The following is a 22230-nucleotide window of genomic DNA, read 5'->3' as shown; positions in this document are numbered from 1 at the left end:
GAAGCCGTCCTGGTCTACATGCACTAAGGTTGGGAGTATTTTACTGATACGGCTTGCTATAATCTTAGCGTATATTTTTATATCCCCATTTAGTAGGGATATCGGGCGATAGTTACTTGGCTCTGTGGGGGATTTTCCAGATTTAGGGATTACCGAGATGTGTGCTTCTAGGAGGTTAGGGGAGAGGAGTCCATCTTTATCGAGGGAGTTAAAAAGATTAGTGAGGTGAGGGGCCAAAATAGATTGGAACTGTTTATAGTATGAGGCCGAGAGGCCATCCGGGCCAGGGCTTTTACGCAATGGTGCACTATTTATGGCTGCAATAACCTTTTGTAGGGATATGGGGTCTTCCATTTGTTCCGAAATATGGTCAGGTAGAGTTGGAATATTGGCACTTTGTATGTAGGCATCTATTGCCTCGCAGTGTGAGGAGTGTGAAGTTGCAGGGATATTATAGAGGGTGTGGTAATAATCTCTAAAAATATTTGTGATTGTTCTACTGTTGTGGATGTATTCCCCTGGTGTGGTTGGCTGTGACAATTTACGGATGAATTGGTTATTAGTGCGATCTTTAAGGGCTCTAGCCAGTAAGGGGCCTGCCTTATTACCTTCTACAAAATAGTTTGTTTAGATAGATCTCTTTTCTCTGCGCCTCCTTGTTGAGTAAGTTGTTCAAATCACGTCTAGTCTTAGTTAATTGAGTTATGTGTTGTTCTTTATTTGGGGATTGCATATGCAGTGTCTCTATATCTCGGAGCTGTTGTAGTAGCATAGAGTATCTCTCATTATAATTTTTCCTCATTATAGATTTCTGTTTCAGAAATTCCCCTCTAATTACCCCTTTGTGCGTTTCCCAGACTAAGGCGGGGGATGTATCTGGGATTTCATTGTGTAGGAAATAGTCTTTGAGCGAGCGCGTGATTTTATCTTTAATTAATGGTTGCAGTAGAAGTGTTTCGTCTAGGCGCCATTGGGGATCAGAAAGGGGCTTGTCTGGCAAAGCCAGGGACAGTGTTTCGCTAGTTGTCCGGGCATATTGGTACACCGGAAAATAGGCAATTGTGAGGTTAACCAGTCTCTTGGCTCATGCACTTCAGGTTCAGGTTGGTCCTTCTTCCTGATTGGCTGATTTTTGGTTTCCTTTATTGGCATTCCTTGAAACTCTCTTCCAGGCAAGTCGGTTCCGGTGCTGGCGGGTCGTCTCCTGATATTGTGGTAGGCTGTGTCGAGCGTATAGATGGAGTTGGAATCTTTAGGCTGTTACAGAAGTGCTCAAGGTCATCTGGGTGGCTATATGTGACAATTTGGGAGTTGTGTAACACCTTGATGCAGAAAGGGAAGCCCCATCTGTAGGGTATTTTTAAGTCCTGCAAGTGTGTGGTGAGGTATCTCGCCTCTCTGCGCTTGAAAAGTGTAATATTGCTTAGATCAGCATATATTTGTATTGTATTTCCTTCAAACAGGATTTGGCATGTTTTTCGTGAGGCTGTCATAATTTTCTCCTTATCCTTGAAGTTTTGAAAGCGCAGGATTATGTCTCTCGGCGCCTTATCCTCTGGTGGTTTTGGGCGCAGAGCTCGGTGGGCTCTATCCAGGGGTATGACTGTTGTGTCCTCTTGTAAGACGTGTTGAAACAGCTGCTGCAGTTGTTGCTGGATTTGGGATGTCGCAACTTTCTCAGAGATGCCTCTTATTCTAAGATTCTGTCGTCTCCCTCTGTTGTCAAGATCTTCGACTTGGTTTTGAAGCTGTTGTATCATGTCGTTGTGGACGTGCAAAGTTCGGTTTTGAAGTTCTGTAGTATAAGTAAATTGTTCCAAGTCTTCCTCTGCCTGCATAACTCTGTCCCCCAGGTCTGAGAGATCCTTCCTGACCTCAGATAGTCCTTCCTTAATGATTTTCCCTACCTGGGTGAAAAAGGAGGCAAAGTCTGCTTTAGTCGGCAGATTCTGTATATCAGCTTTAGTGAGGAGAGCCGGAGAGTCTACATCAGAAGTGGCTTGTTCAGTATCTGGTGGTTTCCGATGCAGTTGACATAGAGGATTCTAGAACTTTAAAAAAATTATCCATTTTTGCATTGGAGGGTGCCAGGCCCTTAATGTTTTTGTCTAGTTTAGGTGTGAGTCTTGATGCCATTGCTGGCTCTGCAGTAGCAGTGTGATAGAAGGGCTTCAGTCTCTAAACTGTAATCTAGCTTGAATACCTGATGGTGTTGTGGTGACCCAGGTTATTACAGGCCAGGATAGAAAATGGAAAATAAATGACCCTTTTGAGGCGATGTAGAACAATTTCTCTACAAACTACACGTTGCCAATCTGCTTGAATACTGCTAGTAGAAAGATGGGTAGTGTACTGTTAAACTTTTTGTACCTTTGCAGATCTGTGCCGTTTTAAGCTGTTTGATGCGGTGATAGGGGTTATTTACATGATTAAAAATGAAAGTCAGGTCATAAGCAGCATTTTACCGTTGTACACCATTCATATTAGTTTCTATAGGGCTGTAGTTGCAAGATATGTAAAGTTTCTGCCCCAGTAGCTAATAGTTTCCTGTCCGGGAAGGCCTAAATAAGCTCTGTTGCTGAACAAATAAACTGCAGGGCTGTTTCTCAAGCATTAGAGTATGCTGGCATCACCATCACAGGGGGTATCTAATAAGTTTATATGCAAGTGTTGGCTCACCGAGTGTTTCAATCTTACCCCCTGTAGCAATGGCGTGCGTGCTGGTTGTTCAATTTTACTTAGTGCGCATTTAGGCCTGCGGCCCTCCGGATTAAAGTTCCATCGCCAGCCCCCACAGATTGGCAAGATAGGCGTCTCATTCGGTGCCCCTGCACCTCTCCAGGTAATCGGTGGTCTTTTCCAGGTTTGCTGAGGCCCAATTATCCCCTAAAGATGCTGTGGAAAGCACTCCTTTAACCGGAGCTAAAGATCATGCGGCCATCACAGACGCTGGCCGGCTCCGCCCCCCCCCCCGGCTGTCTTTATTTTATCCCTCCCTCTCTAGTGACTCTTGCGTGGAGTTCCACATCTTGGGTATTTGCTATCCCATACGTCACTAGCTCATGGACTCTTGCCAATTACATGAAAAAACATAATTTATGTAAGAACTTACCTGATAAATTAATTTCTTTCATATTGGCAAGAGTCCATGAGACCCACCCTTTTTTGTGGTGGTTATGATTTTTTGTATAAAGCACAATTATTCCAATTCCTTGTTGATGCTTTCGCTCCTTTCTTATCACCCCACTTCTTGGCTATTCGTTAAACTGAATTGTGGGTGTGGTGGGGGTGTATTTATAGGCATTTTGAGGTTTGGGAAACTTTGCCCCTCCTGGTAGGAATGTATATCCCATACGTGACTAGCTCATGGACTCTTGCCAATATGAAAGAAATGAATTTATCAGGTAAGTTCATAAATTATGTTTATTGTATCCTCTAGAAGAGAGCTGTTCGCTCTGAGGTTCTGTTACATATGGCGAGATGTCTCCATGTTTGAAACTGTCCTGGAGTGTCATGCTGGGTCTTCTGGGGGCTCTATTGTATTTTCCCTGTTCCTCTCCTAGGGTTTCTCTGGAGTTCCTTTTGTTAGATCTCTTGAGTTGGCATCCGAGCTCCGTTGGGGTGGCTGAGTCCATCTTTTTCCGTCCTCTTTCTGGGGACTGGAGTTTGGGGTCTTTTCTGTTCCCCTGTCTTTCAGACTTTCACAGCCAACTGTAGTGGCCTGTGGGTTACTTTTGTTGCCTAGCAAGCACAAGGTTGCAGTTTGAAATCAGTTGCTGCTGTTTGCACCTCGTCTGTGTGTTGGCAGGCTTTTGCCAAGCTTCTTTTGTTCGCCTTTGGGGTCCATCGTTGTACTGTGAGCCTTTTTTTAGGTTCTGTGCTTTCTCCATGTTCAAGATATGTGAATAGGACTGGCAGCTTTTTGGTTAAGCCTGTGCTGGGTCCACTGCTTAGTTGATGTTTTGCAGTTTGTTGGTTAGTTTTGTGACCTATCTTCTTCTGTTTTTACTTGCCTGCAAGTATTTTAATCTGTCATCTTGGTATGACTGTAGAGTGTGGTGTTGACCCAGGGGTTTGCCTTTCTGGGTTGCTGCACGTTAGTTTCTGAAGACTTCACTATTTTGAGTTTCCTTGCATCTTGAGGACTCTGTGTTCAGTTATCTTTTCGGGTGCGGTTGCACTATCTTCAGGAGATGTTCTTCTCTGTGTCGGATTCCCGGTTTTAATCTTGGGGTTTTCCGTACATTCTGGGGTCTGGGCGTTGTCTCCCCTTGTTTCTCATGACTGGTTTCGGTCTGTGAGCTTGGCTTGGTTTTTGGGTTTTCCTTTTCTTGGAAACTGGTATACCCTTTTTAGAGTCTTCTGTGAATCTTTGCTTGTTCCTCCATCTCCTTTCCCTTTGGGAGTTGGGTTTGTTGATCCCCTTCTCTGGTACGGGGTGTGTTGTTGGGGACCGCTTACTGGGCGACGGTGTCTCCTGGAGGTGTGCTGGTTCAGTTGTGTTTCTCTCTGAGGTCTCTTTCAAGGCTTGTGGGCTATCTGCGGGGCAGTGTCCTTGGGGTCTTTTTTTTCTTTTTCCATTTTTCTCGGCTTCGAACGAAGCAGGTTTTTTTGTTGGGTTAAGGGTTTTTCAGACCTGGTGCCCTCAGAATCGGCTGCCTTTTGTACCCTCCCGTTTGAGCATTCAGTGTCCTCTACAGCTTGGGTATTGTTTTCCCAAATGTAATACATGCAGCTGTGGACTCTTGCTTACCTGATAATTTTCGTTTCTTCAGATGGAAAGAGTCCATAGCTCCCCGCCCGTGTTTTTTCTGGGGCTTCTGTTAATTTTGGTCTACTGGCACCCTTTCACCCTGATATTTCTTCTACTGTTACTACTTCCTAGGCAGAATGACTGAGGGATGAGGGAAGTGGGGGAGGTATTTAAGACTTTGGCTGGGGTGTCTTTGCCTCCTCCTAGGTTCTGAATTCCCAAAAGTAATAAATGCAACTGTTGACTTTTTCCATCTGAAGAAAAGAAAATTATCAGGTAAGCATAATTTTTTTTTTTATTTTATCCCTTCATCTCGGGGGGAGACTATGTGGCCTTGACAGAGCTTGGGCCCTTAGTTTCAAGCTGGTCCTGACTGGGAACAAATCCTTCTGTCTTTGAGGCCTCGTTCAGACAAGTGGCACCTTTTTTTTGTCCCGGGTGCAGGGTTCTTGTCTTGGATGTCTGAAGACTTATGATTCTGTGAACTGTTTTGGGACGACCCAGTTTTTTCAGGGACCCTATGTTGCGACATAGGGGCTAGCTCATTGTGTTTGCAAGCCAGGAAGGCCATAGTTCACATCCACCTTCGAGTACTGGTTATAAACTTTAAGGCCTGACTTGTCCTTCGGATGGAGTGTGCTCCTTCATGGGGAGTTTTTTTTTCTGGTGGGTCAACAGTGGTGTCTGGATAATTTTTTTTCATTTGGTCCGTGTTTTTATCATACTATGGCTTTGTCTTGTGGACATGTACGCTGTTCTTATCTGTGCACTTCTCTTTAGAGGGGATAGTTTGTCTTCCTTATGAGCGGAGGTTTCCTCTCTCTGGAGGGTCTTTGTCCTGCCCTGGGTGTAGGAGGGTGGATCAGTTGTCTTATTTCTGTAAGGGGCAGCATCTGCTGCTCTGTGGGCTCTGTTCCACCTGTTGGAATTTGATCTCTTTATGTAGAGACTAAGAGAGCTGTGACAGGTCTTCCTACGGATCTATTACTCTTTTCTTTGTTCCAGGTCCTAGTGGGTTCTCTTTGGGAATGCCTTATATTGGAGGAGTGGATCGGGTTGGCACCCAAGCTCTATTAGGGCGGGTGAGTCCCCCCTTTTTCTTAATCCATTCCCTGGGGGCTTGTGGTTGGGGTCTTTCTGCCCCCCCCCCTGTCTATCAGACATGTCTGTCGCTTGGGCTGGTCCGGTGTTGGAGCAGGATCTGAGATCTGTTGCTCGCTTAATTTTTCCTTGTGGCATTTGAGGTACAGTAAGCCTCTTGAGGTTTCTCCTTTCTCCATGTTCAAGATTTGTGGGAAGAACCTATGGCTCTTGGCCTACAACTCTTTTGCTGGTTAGTGGATACTTGGCAATCTAAAGGATCCTATATTCAGCTGCTTTCTCCTTGCCCTGCAAGTATTTAAGTTTCAGAGTCATTTTTAGATGACTGCAGTGTTTTTACTTTAGGTGTTCGTCAGACCTATCTGAGCTTGCTGCACGAGGTTTTGTTTCTGAATATTTCGGTATTATGAGCTACCTTTTTGCGACTTGGGGACCTTCGTCTTCAGTTGCTTTTTAGAGTGCGGTCGCACTGTGTTAGGGGAAGATCCTCTGTGTTTCATACTCCAGGCTTTATTCCGTGGTTTCTGTATTTCTGGGGTCTGGGCGTTGCCTCCCCTTGTTTCTATGAGACCTGTTGGTCTGGAGTTGCTTATGCTAGCTCAGCATACTAATGCACTGTGGCTACTCTGCACTGTAAAAATCAGAGGGTTGCAAGTTCGATCCCGGTGAGGTCTACTCAGCCTTCCTCTTTTTGTGGTTGATAAGCTGTGGAAGAATACGGTAGCTTGTTCCCTTTCTTTAGTAAGGGGTGTGTTTGGAGATCGACTTCTGGGCGACGGTGTCTCCTGGAGGCTGTTAACTCAGTCAAGTTTAGTTCCTGCGGTCTCTAGCAAGGCTTTTGGACTATCTGCGGTTGGTGTCCTTGAGCCTTTTACTTTTTTTCATAGTTGTTCTCGGCTTCGGACGAAGCAGGATTTTGTTAGGTAGGGGTTTTCAGGCCTGGTGCCCTCAGGTTGGGCCGCCTCTTGTACCCTCCCATTTTTGCATTCAATGTCTTTTATATAGCTTGGGTATTGTTTTCCCAAAAGTAATGAATGCAGCTGTGGACTCTTTCCATTTATGAAGAAAAACATAAATTATGCTTACCTGATGATTTTCTTTTCTTCAGATTGAAAGAGTACACATCTCCCCACCCGTATTTTCTGTGGGGCGTCTGTTTTTTGTTCTTCTGGCACCTTTTCACCCTGATATTTCTTCTACTATTCCTTGTTCCTCGGCAGAATGACTGTGGGATGAGGGAAGTGGGAGGGGTATTTAAGCGTTTTGCTGGGGTTGTCTTTGCCTCCTCCTGGTGGCCAGGTTCTGAATTTTCAAAAGTAATGAATGCAGTAATGATTGCAGCTGTGGACTACTTCCATCTGAAGAAAAGAAAATTATCAGGTAAGCATAATTTGTTTTTTTGAGAATTGTCTTTTTTTTCATCTAGTTGTTGGTCTGTATTAAGCAGTTAGGATTTAAAGCAGGGGTCAGCAACCTTGGCACACTTTAGAACTAAATTTCCCATGATGCTGAGACAATCTTTAGGCTCTCTTAGCATCATGGGAAATGAAGTTCCAAAACATCTGGGGTGCCATGGTTATTGACCTCTGACTTAAAGCATCAGTGTTTAATTTTTAATTGTGTTTCCTCATACCCCTAAAATATCCTAAATTTTAAGGATGTCCTTGTTAGTTGCTTAAACAGTGCTGGAGCCTCATGCTCACACTCGGTTATAGATTGTGCTTAATATGCTTATTTGTATGATGTGATTCAAATCTTTGTGTATCCACTCTTAACACTATTTTGTATTTCAGCGATCTACCAGCAGTAATTAATAATAATTTAATAAGTTGTGTTCTAAGCTATTATTTTTGTTTGATTAGGACAGAGCTTGGGTTATGGTTTCGTCAACTACATTGACCCCAAGGATGCTGAAAAGGCCATCAATACCCTGAACGGATTGAGACTTCAGACCAAAACAATTAAAGTAGGTTTTAGTTTCTTTGCTATGTATTTTTCACAAGCATTCATTTGAGACATAACAAATTAGACCTAAAACTTAACATGGCAGCACATGCTCTATGGAAGCTGAAATTTAAGCCACTTTGATGATATTTATTTTTCATGCCTTTCCTGTATTGGTATTAAGGTATATTATGGTCAAAGACTGTCCTCCTCTCTAGTGCTAATGGTAGTTGATTTCATGATAAGTATGTTGGTTTGGAGGAAAAAATATTGCTCTTATAGACTAACTAATTTTGTTCACACTATGAAAACTTAAGGTTCACCCATTTTGAGGAAACAGATAGCGTAGTTGTCATTTTCAGTACACAGCAATATATGCATATTCTGCATAAAACATTTAGAATGAAGAATATTTTCAATATTTGAGATTTAAAAAAAGAGGAGTTTAATGTAACTTGTTTGCATTCCTACTCTAACACTTAAGCTGTGTCAAACGTGTTTGATACAGAAACCTGTGGAAATTGATACATGTACTTTGAGCCCAAGTCTTAGCTCTGCAGTAAACAATTGTTGTTAATTAATCTCTAGCCTTCAACTACCAATTAAAGGGGCCATTTTCTTTACCCTTAAAATAAACTCATTGGTGTCTAGTGATGCTAGACATCTATGTCCTCGGGTAACTAATTTTAATTTAGGTATCTTGTATCCTCCCAGGTGGTACAGTTACTTATAAAGCCCTATACTCTGCCATGAGATACTTACCTGAAGTCTGCTGCTTTAAACTGTCACAGTATCCATGAAATTATTACTGCTATTTCTGTCAAAACATTTATCACCTACTGGCTATAAACTTGCACCTGTATAGCATCCTGAACAAAATGCAGACATAAAACTGAAAGTCAATAGGGTGTTCCACTTGTTTTGCTCCCTTGACTTCTGTGCGGAAATGCATGAATGCACACGCAATACCCTAACTTTGGCTTTTTGCATTTGTCGGTTATCGCGCGAGCTAAAGTAGTTTGCTTTCAACTTGTATTATGAGCGCAACCCAATGATCGCACAAAGCTTACTTCTAGCGTAGGTAACACTCTAGCAGTAGCGTTAAATAGCGCTCCACTGTTGGTTAAAATAAAGTGGGGAACATTCCCAAAATAAAGCTACATGCCCTTCATCATTAGCGACATGGGTGAAACTCAACTGCTAATGCAAATACAATAGGAAAGGCTTCTTATAATGCCAGTGTTATCATTATCCGAGATTTTAACTACTCCATAATTGGGCAATGGAATCTAGCAATACAACTAAGGGTGATAGAGTTTTAAATATGCTCAAAGATAACTGTCACAAGAGGAGCTAACTAGAATTAAACCTATTCTGGTTTTAGTACTATCAAATAACACTGAAATAATCAGACATCAAAGAAGATTTAGGCAACAGTGATCAAAACATTGTGAAGTTTGAAATGCCCTTCCACCAAGACTTTATTTATTTTTATTTATTTTTTTTAAAGCAAATTTTAGTGCTATAAGAAAATTGGAACAAATAATCAAATAAAAGTAGAGGGTAAATGTCATTTGAAACTCTGTTAAATAAATATACAAATCAAGACATACCATATAAAATTATAAAAGTTAAAGAAATTCAAGCCAATGTGGCTAAAAAAAATGTACGGACTTATTATTTAAAATATATAAGGAATGTTAACAAAGCTATAAGATTATCCAAATTTGAAAATGAAAAAACACTCACTTTAGGCTTTGCTTTAACACCTTATATAAATAATATTTTAAGTATATAAATAGCCAATAAAAAAAAAAAAAAATCTTAGAAAGAAAATATAGGTATATTAAAATGTAAGAAAGGTAGCATTATTAACAGTGATCGGGAGAAGGCTGAGTTATATCAAGTTAAACACAACTCCAGGTCAAGATGGAATAAACCATTATAGCTAATCTTCGGCACTTAATTTTTCATGACTCCTTTATTCTAATGCATACTACCCCGGGATTGGGGTAAAGCTGATATGGTGTCACTTTTGAAGCAGGACTGATCCAAGAAGCTATAGATCAGGAAGCCTGACATCATTAGTGTGGAAGATACTGTAAGGGATTATATTCAAGAATATATTCAGAAAAACAAGATTAAGTTCAAATTGGCATGGTTTTATAAGAAATAGATCATGTAAAAAATCCAGTTAGATTCAGTTGATTTTACTTGGATTTTTCAAAGGCTTTTTCTCCAACATAGGTGTGTCCGGTCCACGGCGTCATCCTTACTTGTGGGATATTCTCTTCCCCAACAGGAAATGGCAAAGAGCCCAGCAAAGCTGGTCACATGATCCCTCCTAGGCTCCGCCTACCCCAGTCATTCTCTTTGCCGTTGTACAGGCAACATCTCCACAGAGATGGCTTAGAGTTTTTTAGTGTTTAACTGTAGTTTTTATTATTCAATCAAGAGTTTGTTATTTTGAAATAGTGCTGGTATGTACTATTTACTCAGAAACAGAAAAGAGATGAAGATTTCTGTTTGTATGAGGAAAATGATTTTAGCAACCGTCACTAAAATCCATGGCTGTTCCACACAGGACTGTTGAGAGCAATTAACTTCAGTTGGGGGAACAGTGAGCAGTCTCTTGCTGCTTGAGGTATGACACATTCTAACAAGACGATGTAATGCTGGAAGCTGTCATTTTCCCTATGGGATCCGGTAAGCCATGTTTATTACGATCGTAAATAAGGGCTTCAAAAAGGGCTTATTAAGACTGTAGACTTTTTCTGGGCTAAATCGATTGATTATTAACACATATTTAGCCTTGAGGAATCATTTTATCTGGGTATTTTGATATAATATCGGCAGGCACTGTTTTAGACACCTTATTCTTTAGGGGCTTTCCCAAAGCATAGGCAGAGCCTCATTTTAGCGCCGGTGTTGCGCACTTGTTTTTGAGAGGCATGGCATGCAGTCGCATGTGAGAGGAGCTCTGATACTTAGAAAAGACTTTCTGAAGGCGTCATTTGGTATCGTATTCCCCTTGGGGCTTGGTTGGGTCTCAGCAAAGCAGATACCAGGGACTGTAAAGGGGTTAAAGTTCAAAACGGCTCCGGTTCCGTTATTTTAAGGGTTAAAGCTTCCAAATTTGGTGTGCAATACTTTTAAGGCTTTAAGACACTGTGGTGAAAATTTGGTGAATTTTGAACAATTCCTTCATGTTTTTTCGCAATTGCAGTAATAAAGTGTGTTCAGTTTAAAATTTAAAGTGACAGTAACGGTTTTATTTTAAAACGTTTTTTGTACTTTGTTATCAAGTTTATGCCTGTTTAACATGTCTGAACTACCAGATAGACTGTGTTCTGAATGTGGGGAAGCCAGAATTCCTATTCATTTAAATATATGTGATTTATGTGACAATGACAATGATGCCCAAGATGATTCCTCAAGTGAGGGGAGTAAGCATGGTACTGCATCATTCCCTCCTTCGTCTACACGAGTCTTGCCCACTCAGGAGGCCCCTAGTACATCTAGCGCGCCAATACTCCTTACTATGCAACAATTAACGGCTGTAATGGATAATTCTGTCAAAAACATTTTAGCCAAAATGAACACTTATCAGCGTAAGCGCGACTGCTCTGTTTTAGATACTGAAGAGCATGACGACGCTGATAATAATATTTCTGAAGGGCCCCTAACCCAGTCTGATGGGGCCAGGGAGGTTTTGTCTGAGGGAGAAATTACTGATTCAGGGAACATTTCTCAACAAGCTGAACCTGATGTGATTGCATTTAAATTTAAGTTGGAACATCTCCGCATTCTGCTTAAGGAGGTATTATCCACTCTGGATGATTGTGACAAGTTGGTCATCCCAGAGAAACTATGTAAAATGGACAAGTTCCTAGAGGTGCCGGGGCTCCCAGAAGCTTTTCCTATACCCAAGCGGGTGGCGGACATTGTTAATAAAGAATGGGAAAGGCCCGGTATTCCTTTCGTCCCTCCCCCCATATTTAAAAAATTGTTTCCTATGGTCGACCCCAGAAAGGACTTATGGCAGACAGTCCCCAAGGTCGAGGGAGCGGTTTCCACTTTAAACAAACGCACCACTATACCCATAGAGGATAGTTGTGCTTTCAAAGATCCTATGGATAAAAAATTAGAAGGTTTGCTTAAAAAGATGTTTGTTCAGCAGGGTTACCTTCTACAACCAATTTCATGCATTGTCCCTGTCGCTACAGCCGCATGTTTCTGGTTCGATGAGCTGATAAAGGCGGTCGATAGTGATTCTCCTCCTTTTGAGGAGATTATGGACAGAATCAATGCTCTCAAATTGGCTAATTCTTTCACCCTAGACGCCACTTTGCAATTGGCTAGGTTAGCGGCTAAGAATTCTGGGTTTGCTATTGTGGCGCGCAGAGCGCTTTGGTTGAAATCTTGGTCGGCTGATGCGTCTTCCAAGAACAAGCTACTTAACATTCCTTTCAAGGGGAAAACGCTGTTTGGCCCTGACTTGAAAGAGATTATCTCTGATATCACTGGGGGTAAGGGCCACGCCCTTCCTCAGGATCGGCCTTTCAAGGCAAAAAATAAACCTAATTTTCGTCCCTTTCGTAGAAACGGACCAGCCCAAGGTGCTACGTCCTCTAAGCAAGAGGGTAATTCTTCTCAAGCCAAGCCAGCTTGGAGACCAATGCAAGGCTGGAACAAGGGAAAGCAGGCCAAGAAACCTGCCACTGCTACCAAGACAGCATGAAATGTTGGCCCCCGATCCGGGACCGGATCTGGTGGGGGGCAGACTCTCTCTCTTCGCTCAGGCTTGGGCAAGAGATGTTCTGGATCCTTGGGCGCTAGAAATAGTCTCCCAAGGTTATCTTCTGGAATTCAAGGGACTTCCCCCAAGGGGGAGGTTCCACAGGTCTCAGTTGTCTTCAGACCACATAAAAAGACAGGCATTCTTACATTGTGTAGAAGACCTGTTAAAAATGGGAGTGATTCATCCTGTTCCATTAAGAGAACAAGGGATGGGGTTCTACTCCAATCTGTTTATAGTTCCCAAGAAAGAGGGAACGTTCAGACCAATCTTAGATCTCAAGATCTTAAACAAGTTTCTCAAGGTTCCATCGTTCAAGATGGAAACCATTCGAACAATTCTTCCTTCCATCCAGGAAGGTCAATTCATGACCACGGTGGATTTAAAGGATGCGTATCTACATATTCCTATCCACAAGGAACATCATCGGTTCCTGAGGTTCGCATTCCTGGACAAACATTACCAGTTTGTGGCGCTTCCTTTCGGATTAGCCACTGCTCCAAGGATTTTCACAAAGGTACTAGGGTCCCTTCTAGCTGTGCTAAGACCAAGGGGCATTGCTGTAGTACCTTACTTGGACGACATTCTAATTCAAGCGTCGTCCCTTCCTCAAGCAAAGGCTCACACGGACATTGTCCTGGCCTTTCTCAGATCTCACGGATGGAAAGTGAACGTGGAAAAGAGTTCTCTATCTCCGTCAACAAGGGTTCCCTTCTTGGGAACCATAATAGACTCCTTAGAAATGAGGATTTTTCTGACAGAGGCCAGAAAAACAAAACTTCTAGACTCTTGTCGGATACTTCATTCCGTTCCTCTTCCTTCCATAGCTCAGTGCATGGAAGTGATCGGGTTGATGGTAGCGGCAATGGACATAGTTCCTTTTGCACGCATTCATCTAAGACCATTACAACTGTGCATGCTCAGTCAGTGGAATGGGGACTATACAGACTTGTCTCCGAAGATACAAGTAAATCAGAGGACCAGAGACTCACTCCGTTGGTGGCTGTCCCTGGACAACCTGTCACGAGGGATGACATTCCGCAGACCAGAGTGGGTCATTGTCACGACCGACTCCAGTCTGATGGGCTGGGGCGCGGTCTGGGGATCCCTGAAAGCTCAGGGTCTTTGGTCTCGGGAAGAATCTCTTCTACCGATAAATATTCTGGAACTGAGAGCGATATTCAATGCTCTCAAGGCTTGGCCTCAGCTAGCGAGGGCCAAGTTCATACGGTTTCAATCAGACAACATGACAACTGTTGCGTACATCAACCATCAGGGGGGAACAAGGAGTTCCCTGGCGATGGAAGAAGTGACCAAAATCATTCTATGGGCGGAGTTTCACTCCTGCCACCTGTCTGCTATCCACATCCCAGGAGTGGAAAATTGGGAAGCGGATTTTCTGAGTCGTCAGACATTGCATCCGGGGGAGTGGGAACTCCATCCGGAAATCTTTGCCCAAGTCACTCAGCTGTGGGGCATTCCAGACATGGATCTGATGGCCTCTCGTCAGAACTTCAAAGTTCCTTGCTACGGGTCCAGATCCAGGGATCCCAAGGCGGCTCTAGTGGATGCACTAGTAGCACCTTGGACCTTCAAACTAGCTTATGTGTTCCCACCGTTTCCTCTCATCCCCAGGCTGGTAGCCAGGATCAATCGGGAGAGGGCGTCGGTGATCTTGATAGCTCCTGCGTGGCCACGCAGGACTTGGTATGCAGATCTGGTGAATATGTCATTGGCTCCACCTTGGAAGCTACCTTTGAGACGAGACCTTCTTGTTCAGGGTCCGTTCGAACATCCGAATCTGGTTTCACTCCAGCTGACTGCTTGGAGATTGAACGCTTGATCTTATCGAAGCGAGGGTTCTCAGATCCTGTTATCTATACTCTTGTTCAGGCCAGAAAGCCTGTAACTAGAAAGATTTACCACAAAATTTGGAAAAAATATATCTGTTGGTGTGAATCTAAAGGATTCCCTTGGGATAAGGTTAAGATTCCTAGGATTCTATCCTTCCTTCAAGAAGGATTGGAAAAGGGTTTATCTGCAAGTTCCCTGAAGGGACAGATTTCTGCCTTGTCTGTGTTACTTCACAAAAAGCTGGCCGCTGTGCCAGATGTTCAAGCTTTTGTTCAGGCTCTGGTTAGAATTAAGCCTGTTTACAAACCTTTGACTCCTCCTTGGAGTCTCAATTTAGTTCTTTCAGTTCTTCAGGGGGTTCCGTTTGAACCCTTGCATTCCGTTGATATTAAGTTATTATCTTGGAAAGTTTTGTTTTTAGTTGCAATTTCTTCTGCTAGAAGAGTTTCAGAATTATCTGCTCTGCAGTGTTCTCCTCCTTATCTGGTGTTCCATGCAGATAAGGTGGTTTTACGTACTAAACCTGGTTTTCTTCCAAAAGTTGTTTCTAACAAAAACATTAACCAGGAGATTATCGTACCTTCTCTGTGTCCGAAGCCAGTTTCGAAGAAGGAACGTTTGTTGCACAATTTGGATGTTGTTCGCGCTCTAAAATTCTATTTAGATGCTACAAAGGATTTTAGACAAACATCTTCCTTGTTTGTTGTTTATTCCGGTAAAAGGAGAGGTCAAAAAGCAACTTCTACCTCTCTCTCTTTTTGGATTAAAAGCATCATCAGATTGGCTTACGAGACTGCCGGACGGCAGCCTCCCGAAAGAATCACAGCTCATTCCACTAGGGCTGTGGCTTCCACATGGGCCTTCAAGAACGAGGCTTCTGTTGATCAGATATGTAGGGCAGCGACTTGGTCTTCACTGCACACTTTTACCAAATTTTACAAGTTTGATACTTTTGCTTCTTCTGAGGCTATTTTTGGGAGAAAGGTTTTGCAAGCCGTGGTGCCTTCCATTTAGGTGACCTGATTTGCTCCCTCCCTTCATCCGTGTCCTAAAGCTTTGGTATTGGTTCCCACAAGTAAGGATGACGCCGTGGACCGGACACACCTATGTTGGAGAAAACAGAATTTATGTTTACCTGATAAATTACTTTCTCCAACGGTGTGTCCGGTCCACGGCCCGCCCTGGTTTTTTTAATCAGGTCTGATAATTTATTTTCTTTAACTACAGTCACCACGGTACCATATGGTTTCTCCTATGCAAATATTCCTCCTTAACGTCGGTCGAATGACTGGGGTAGGCGGAGCCTAGGAGGGATCATGTGACCAGCTTTGCTGGGCTCTTTGCCATTTCCTGTTGGGGAAGAGAATATCCCACAAGTAAGGATGACGCCGTGGACCGGACACACCGTTGGAGAAAGTAATTTATCAGGTAAACATAAATTCTGTTTTAATGCAGTGACATAGAAGAGATTATTGTACAAAATTTAAGATAAGACCAGGAGCAATGTTTCCTTCCTAAGATAGGGAGAGTCCACAGCTTCATTCCTTACTGTTGGGAAATACAACACCTGGCCACCAGGAGGAGGCAAAGACACCCCAGCCAAAGACTTAAATATCCCTCCCACTTCCTCATTACCCTAGTCATTCTTTGCCTTTCGTCACTTTAGGAGGTGGCAGAGAAGTGTCAGAAGATTTAGATTGTCCTGAAAAAGGGTATCTGCCCTTCGAGATAGGACTGGAGTTTTAAGTAGTCATGTCAACCTCTCAGTGAGAGTCATGATGAAAGTTAGTGTCTGGAGATGCAGGGACAGTTTATTCCACAGCATGGATGGTTTCAATTTTTACACATAAAACGCTATAACAGAGTCAGTGTGGCTCCTTTATACCTTGATAGGATCCAGGGTTAATATCCTCTGAAGGGGGTTTATTGAACAGTTGGGGCTAATTAATCAGTATATTATTTATTTACATGCTGCTTTGTGTAATTTTTTTTTTCCTGGGCTGACACTGTTTTTGGCTGGAACAAACTGGTTTCACTTTTAAGTTTCACTTTCGTTTTTGAAAGTGTTGCACAGCTCCTATTACTTGCTGTACTTGTAATAACAGGTCTGTTAATTTCCTCCATTTCGGCTGAAACCTGAACCTGAGGAAAGAGATTCCTCTGTTAATTGTCTGGGTCTAAGAGGTGGTGAGTGCCCCAGCCATTGGGAGTATAAATGTGCAGTTTTCTAGAATAAAAAATATTTTTATTTGTGTCCTCCTGTGGGTATAACCTGAGCTATGGAGGACTCTGACATGTTAGAAGGTACTCCATCTGTACTAAATCATACCTGTTTATATTGTGAGGAGGCCGCGGTTTTCCCGCCTACTCAATTATGTTCCACATGCCTTAAAACCGTTATAAAATCTAAGAAAGGAGACAAGCCAGCTAAGGCTCGTAGTCCCTCTGAGCCGTCTACCTCTCAAGACTCGGCGTCCCTTGATATTACTACCCTTGCTACATTATCTACTTAACAGTTCTCCTTAGCACATCTAATCCTCCATCCGGAGGTTGCCTTCTTCCTGTGGACTTTCCCGCACAGTAACAAATGGCAGTGTCTGCATTACCTTGCTCTAACAAACGCAAGAGAAAGGTTAAACATAGCTCTCCTGCCCGGAGTCATCTAAATATTTATCGGATTTAGCTATTATGCCCCAGTTATCCGATGATGAGTTAACCTCTGTAGCTTCAGAGGTGGAACTTTCTGGATCGGTGTCCTTAGCGTCTAAGCTTCCTGTTGCGGAGGAACCGTCCTTTAGATTTAAATTTGAGCACTTGCATTTTATTATTAAAGTAGACCAGAAGCATTGCCCACAACCTCTGCCATTGCAAAACTCCTATGCTGCTCTTGCAGAACACACTTGTGATGAGGAGATTGCCGTTTCTGAGCCTTCTGAAGCTATAACAGGTAATTTAAATCTATTGGTACCTGATTCTCCAGGTAACATAACACAGGAAAGAACTGCAGATGTGTTTTTGAGAAAAAGACTGTTAGTGGGTGACTCTATTTCTCCAACATAGGTGTGTCCGGTCCACGGCGTCATCCTTACTTGTGGGATATTCTCTTCCCCAACAGGAAATGGCAAAGAGCCCAGCAAAGCTGGTCACATGATCCCTCCTAGGCTCCGCCTTCCCCAGTCATTCTCTTTGCCGTTGTACAGGCAACATCTCCACGGAGATGGCTTAGAGTTTTTTAGTGTTTAACTGTAGTTTTTATTATTCAATCAAGAGTTTGTTATTTTAAAATAGTGCTGGTATGTACTATTTACTCTGAAACAGAAAAGAGATGAAGATTTCTGTTTGTAAGAGGAAAATGATTTTAGCAACCGTTACTAAAATCGATGGCTGTTTCCACACAGGACTGTTGAGAGGAATTAACTTCAGTTGGGGGAACAGTGAGCAGACTTTTGCTGCTTGAGGTATGACACATTCTAACAAGACGATGTAATGCTGGAAGCTGTCATTTTCCCTATGGGATCCGGTAAGCCATTTTTATTACAGAAAGAAAAAAAAAAAGGGCTTCACAAGGGCTTTTTAAGACTGTAGACATTTTCTGGGCTAAATCGATTTATATATAAATATATTTTATACTCCATAGCCTTGAGGAATTAATTTAATCTTGGGAATTATGTAAAATAACCGGCAGGCACTGTAGTGGACACCTTATTCTCTAGGGGCATTCCCTAATCATAGGCAGAGCCTCATTTTCGCGCCTCTATTGCGCACTTGTTTTTGAGAAGCATGACATGCAGATGCATGTGTGAGGAGCTCTGATACATAGAAAAGACTTTCTGAAGGCGTCATTTGGTATCGTATTCCCCTTTGGGCTTGGTTGGGTCTCAGCAAAGCAGATACCAGGGACTGTAAAGGGGTTAAATATAAAAACGGCTCCGGTTCCGTTATTTTAAGGGTTAAAGCTTCCAAATTTGGTGTGCAATACTTTTAAGGCTTTAAGACACTGTGGTGAAATTTTGGTGAATTTTGAACAATTCCTTCATACTTTTTCGCAATTGCAGTAATAAAGTGTGTTCAGTTTAAAATTTAAAGTGACAGTAACTGTTTATTTTAAAACGTTTTTTGTACTTTATCAAGTTTTTGCCTGTTTAACATGTCTGAACTACCAGATAGACGATGTTCTGAATGTGGGGAAGCCAAGGTTCCTTCTCATTTAAATAGATGTGATTTATGTGACACAAAATTTAGAGAAAATGATGCCCAAGATGATTCCTCAAGTGAGGGGAGTAAGCATGGTACTGCATCATCCCCTCCTTCGTCTACTCCAGTCTTGCCCACACAGGAGGCCCCTAGTACATCTAGCGCGCCAATACTCCTTACTATGCAACAATTAACGGCTGTAATGGATAATTCTATCAAAAACATTTTAGCCAAAATGCCCACTTATCAGCGAAAGCGCGACTGCTCTGTTTTAGAAAATACTGAAGAGCATGAGGACGCTGATGATATTGGTTCTGAAGGGCCCCTACACCAGTCTGAGGGGGCCAGGGAGGTTTTGTCTGAGGGAGAAATTTCAGATTCAGGGAAAATTTCTCAACAAGCTGAACCTGATGTGATTACATTTAAATTTAAATTGGAACATCTCCGCGCTCTGCTTAAGGAGGTGTTATCCACTCTGGATGATTGTGAGAATTTGGTCATTCCAGAGAAATTATGTAAAATGGACAAGTTCCTAGAGGTCCCGGGGCCCCCCGAAGCTTTTCCTATACCCAAGCGGGTGGCGGACATTGTAAATAAAGAATGGGAAAGGCCCGGTATACCTTTCGTCCCTCCCCCCATATTTAAAAAATTGTTTCCTATGGTCGACCCCAGAAAGGACTTATGGCAGACAGTCCCCAAGGTCGAGGGGGCGGTTTCTACTCTAAACAAACGCACCACTATACCCATATTAGATAGTTGTGCTTTCAAAGATCCTATGGATAAAAAATTAGAAGGTTTGCTTAAAAAGATGTTTGTTCAGCAAGGTTACCTTCTACAACCAATTTCATGCATTGTTCCTGTCACTACAGCAGCGTGTTTCTGGTTCGATGAGCTAGAAAAGGCGCTCAATAATAATTCTTCTTCTTATGAGGAGATTATGGACAGAATTCATGCTCTCAAATTGGCTAATTCTTTCACCCTAGACGCCACTTTGCAATTGGCTAGATTAGCGGCGAAAAATTCTGGTTTTGCTATTGTGGCGCGCAGAGCGCTTTGGTTAAAATCTTGGTCAGCGGATGCGTCTTCCAAGAACAAATTGCTTAACATTCCTTTCAAGGGGAAAACGCTGTTTGGCCCTGACTTGAAAGAGATTATCTCTGATATCACTGGGGGCAAGGGCCACGCCCTTCCTCAGGATAGGTCTTTCAAGGCCAAAAATAAACCTAATTTTCCTCCCTTTCGCAGAAACGGACCAGCCCCAAGTGCTACGTCCTCTAAGCAAGAGGGTAATACTTCTCAAGCCAAGCCAGCCTGGAGACCAATGCAAGGCTGGAACAAAGGAAAGCAGGCCAAGAAACCTGCCACTGCTACCAAGACAGCATGAGATGTTGGCCCCCGATCCGGGACCGGATCTGGTGGGGGGCAGACTCTCTCTCTTCGCTCAGGCTTGGGCAAGAGATGTTCTGGATCCTTGGGCACTAGAAATAGTCTCCCAAGGTTATCTTCTGGAATTCAAGGGGCTTCCCCCAAGGGGAAGGTTCCACAGGTCTCAATTGTCTTCAGACCACATAAAAAGACAGGCATTCTTACATTGTGTAGAAGACCTGTTAAAAATGGGAGTGATTCATCCTGTTCCATTAGGAGAACAAGGGATGGGGTTCTACTCCAATCTGTTCGTAGTTCCCAAAAAAGAGGGAACATTCAGACCAATCTTAGATCTCAAGATCCTAAACAAGTTTCTCAAGGTTCCATCGTTCAAAATGGAAACCATTCGAACAATTCTTCCTTCCATCCAGGAAGGTCAATTCATGACCACGGTGGATTTAAAGGATGCGTATCTACATATTCCTATCCACAAGGAACATCATCGGTTCCTAAGGTTCGCATTCCTGGACAAGCATTACCAGTTTGTGGCACTTCCGTTCGGATTAGCCACTGCTCCAAGGATTTTCACAAAGGTACTAGGGTCCCTTCTAGCGGTGCTAAGACCAAGGGGCATTGCAGTAGTACCTTACTTGGACGACATTCTGATTCAAGCGTCGTCCCTTCCTCAAGCAAAGGCTCACACGGACATTGTCCTGGCCTTTCTCAGATCTCACGGGTGGAAAGTGAACGTAGAAAAAAGTTCTCTATCTCCGTCAACAAGGGTTCCCTTCTTGGGAACAATAATAGACTCCTTAGAAATGAGGATTTTTCTGACAGAGGCCAGAAAATCAAAACTTCTAAACTCTTGTCAAATACTTCATTCTGTTCCTCTTCCTTCCATAGCGCAGTGCATGGAAGTAATAGGTTTGATGGTAGCGGCAATGGACATAGTTCCTTTTGCGCGAATTCATCTAAGACCATTACAACTGTGCATGCTCAGTCAGTGGAATGGGGACTATACAGACTTGTCTCCGACGATACAAGTAGATCAGAGGACCAGAGATTCACTCCGTTGGTGGCTGTCCCTGGACAACCTGTCACAGGGGATGAGCTTCCGCAGACCAGAGTGGGTCATTGTCACGACCGACGCCAGTCTGGTGGGCTGGGGCGCGATCTGGGGACCCCTGAAAGCTCAGGGTCTTTGGTCTCGGGAAGAATCTCTTCTCCCGATAAATATTCTGGAACTGAGAGCGATATTCAATGCTCTCAAGGCTTGGCCTCAGCTAGCAAAGGCCAAGTTCATACGGTTTCAATCAGACAACATGACGACTGTTGCGTACATCAACCATCAGGGGGGAACAAGGAGTTCCCTGGCGATGGAAGAAGTGACCAAAATCATTCAATGGGCGGAGACTCACTCCTGCCACTTGTCTGCAATCCACATCCCAGGAGTGGAAAATTGGGAAGCGGATTTTCTGAGTCGTCAGACATTCCATCCGGGGGAGTGGGAACTCCACCCGGAGATCTTTGCCCAGTTGACTCAATTATGGGGTTAGATGACTTCCAGGAGCTACTGCTCACAGGGATAAGAATCATATTTTGAGAATTGTTAAGGCAGCAGGAAAGGGAAGTGAGTTAGATGTGATTGTTCATTTAGGAACAAATGATCTTGCTAGTAATCATGTTGCTGGTAATCATTTAGAGACTGTGGCATCAACTCTATCATTTTCTGCTATTTTACCTGTGTATGGCCAGGAAGCAGGAAAGATGGAGCGGATAACAACATTTAATTTCTCCAACATTGGTGTGTCCGGTCCACGGCGTTATCCTTACTTGTGGGAATATCTCTTCCCCAACAGGAAATGGCAAAGAGTCCCAGCAAAGCTGTCCATATAGTCCCTCCTAGGCTCCGCCCACCCCAGTCATTCCCTTTGCCGTTGCACAGGCAACATCTCCACGGAGATGGTTAAGAGTATGTGGTGTTTAGTTGTAGTTTTTTAATTCTACTATCAAGAGTTTGTTATTTTAAAATAGTGCTGGTATGTATTATTTACTCTGAAACAGAAAAAGATGAAGAGTTCTGTTTGCGAGAGGAAGATGATTTTAGCAGACAGTAACTAAAATCGTTTGCTGTTTCCACATAGGACTGTTGAGATGAAGTAACTTCAGTTGGGGGAAACAGTTAGCAGACTTTTCTGCTTAAGGTATAACTAGCCATATT

The 22230-nt window shown here is 43.1% G+C and overlaps 1 protein-coding gene across 1 annotated transcript in view; it reads left to right on the top strand.

The window, feature by feature from the left end:
* The window catches only part of ELAVL2 (ELAV like RNA binding protein 2), a 657415-nt gene that overhangs the window by 289034 nt on the left and 346151 nt on the right, over nt 1-22230 (top strand). Inside the window, exon 4 of the mRNA XM_053699996.1 lies at nt 7717-7820. Coding sequence (XP_053555971.1) covers nt 7717-7820 — 104 coding nt within the window. The remainder of the gene's footprint in view (nt 1-7716; nt 7821-22230) is intronic.

Source organism: Bombina bombina, chromosome 2 (assembly GCF_027579735.1).
Source record: "Bombina bombina isolate aBomBom1 chromosome 2, aBomBom1.pri, whole genome shotgun sequence".
Lineage (NCBI taxonomy): Eukaryota > Metazoa > Chordata > Amphibia > Anura > Bombinatoridae > Bombina > Bombina bombina.
Note: the sequence above shows the minus strand (reverse complement) of the source record. Positions and strands in the feature narration are given on the sequence as shown.